The 1,277-nt window shown below is 63.7% G+C and overlaps 1 protein-coding gene across 1 annotated transcript in view; it reads left to right on the top strand.

Annotated features, from left to right (window-relative positions):
• RELA (RELA proto-oncogene, NF-kB subunit) overlaps positions 1-1,277 on the top strand; it is a gene marked incomplete at its 5' end in the record, with an annotated part of 7,109 nt that overhangs the window by 1,976 nt on the left and 3,856 nt on the right. Inside the window, 2 exons of the mRNA XM_025193570.1 lie at positions 47-138; positions 1,024-1,158. Of these exons, the coding sequence (XP_025049355.1) occupies positions 47-138; positions 1,024-1,158 (227 nt within the window). The remainder of the gene's footprint in view (positions 1-46; positions 139-1,023; positions 1,159-1,277) is intronic.

The following is a 1,277-nucleotide window of genomic DNA, read 5'->3' as shown; positions in this document are numbered from 1 at the left end:
GGGGGGGGTGTGACGGCGACACATTAACCCCCTCCCTGCCCTGCAGCTTCCAGAACCTGGGCATCCAGTGTGTGAAGAAACGGGAACTGGAAGAGGCTGTGGCCCAGCGCATCCGCACCAACAACAACCCCTTCAATGGTGAGTGGGGGAGCACTGGGCGTGCATGGGGGTGCCTCAGAGCCTGTGTCCTGACCCTTGAATTTGTGGGAGCCAGGGTTTGAGCCTGGGCACTGCCCCTTTAATTTGAACGGGTTAGAACAGAGGTACTACCTACCCCTTTAACTGGAAGGAAGCTTTGAGCTTTACTTGGGGGTGGAGATAGAGCGCAGGCCCCACCCCTTTTACTGCAGAGTGGGGGGGCTCCCCGGGGTGGGATCTGTCCCTGGTGGCCTGTTGATGTGCATGGGGGGCTGTCTCATCCATGTGTCGTTGCCCCTCTACAGCGCTAATGAGCAGGAATCCTGGTTTTCTCCGTTTAAAAATGGCAAATTCTCCGATTAACACCCCCACCCCCAAATCTGTGATTAAAATGAAAGTCCCCTGCATGTGCAGGTGTCAGTGGGATGCAGGGTTTTATTGTGGGGGGTGGGGCCGGCCCCCCGCCATAGCGCACGCTGCCGGAGGAGGCATGGGGGCAGCTGCGCGTTCAGGCTCCCCGGCCTGCTGCCCTCCCCCCTGGGCACGGCAGGGCAGAGCGGGGCTGGGAAGCTCAGTGCTGCTGCGGCTGGGTGCCCTCTGCTCTGCCCCCCGCTGCTGCCGGGGGTGGGGGGCAGGGGGCGCCTCGCCATGACGGTGCGGGGCTCCCAGCAGCAGCAGACCGAGCTCGCCCGCCCCACTCTGCCCTGCCCTGGCTGCCAGGTGCTGGGGGGCACAGCAGGGCAGGGAGCCCCCACCCTGCGCACAAAAGTGGGATAACCAGGATCCCTGCTGATGAGTCTGTCCATGGTGGGGGGGGCCTAACTGTGAGAGGCGGGGCCTATCCACAGAGGGCAGGGCCTCACCCATGTGTCCTTGCCCCCACAGTGTCACTGGAGGAGAAGGGCGAGTACGACCTGAACGCCGTGCGCCTCTGCTTCCAGGTGTGGGTGCAGGATCCAGCCGGCACTGGGCACCTCATGCTCTTGCCCCTCATTGTCTCCCAGCCTATCTACGACAACCGTGAGCCTGGGGGCGGGGCTAGGAGGCCTGGGGGTGGGGCTGGAGCTGGTGGGGGAGGAACTAGAGTTAGTTGGGACAGAGTTGGATGGGGTGGTCTGAGACCCAGGGGGGGGGGCTTG

The sequence above is a fragment of the Alligator sinensis genome, unplaced genomic scaffold (genome assembly GCF_000455745.1).
Source record: "Alligator sinensis unplaced genomic scaffold, ASM45574v1 scaffold1318_2, whole genome shotgun sequence".
Classification (NCBI taxonomy): Eukaryota; Metazoa; Chordata; order Crocodylia; family Alligatoridae; genus Alligator; species Alligator sinensis.
Note: the sequence above shows the minus strand (reverse complement) of the source record. Positions and strands in the feature narration are given on the sequence as shown.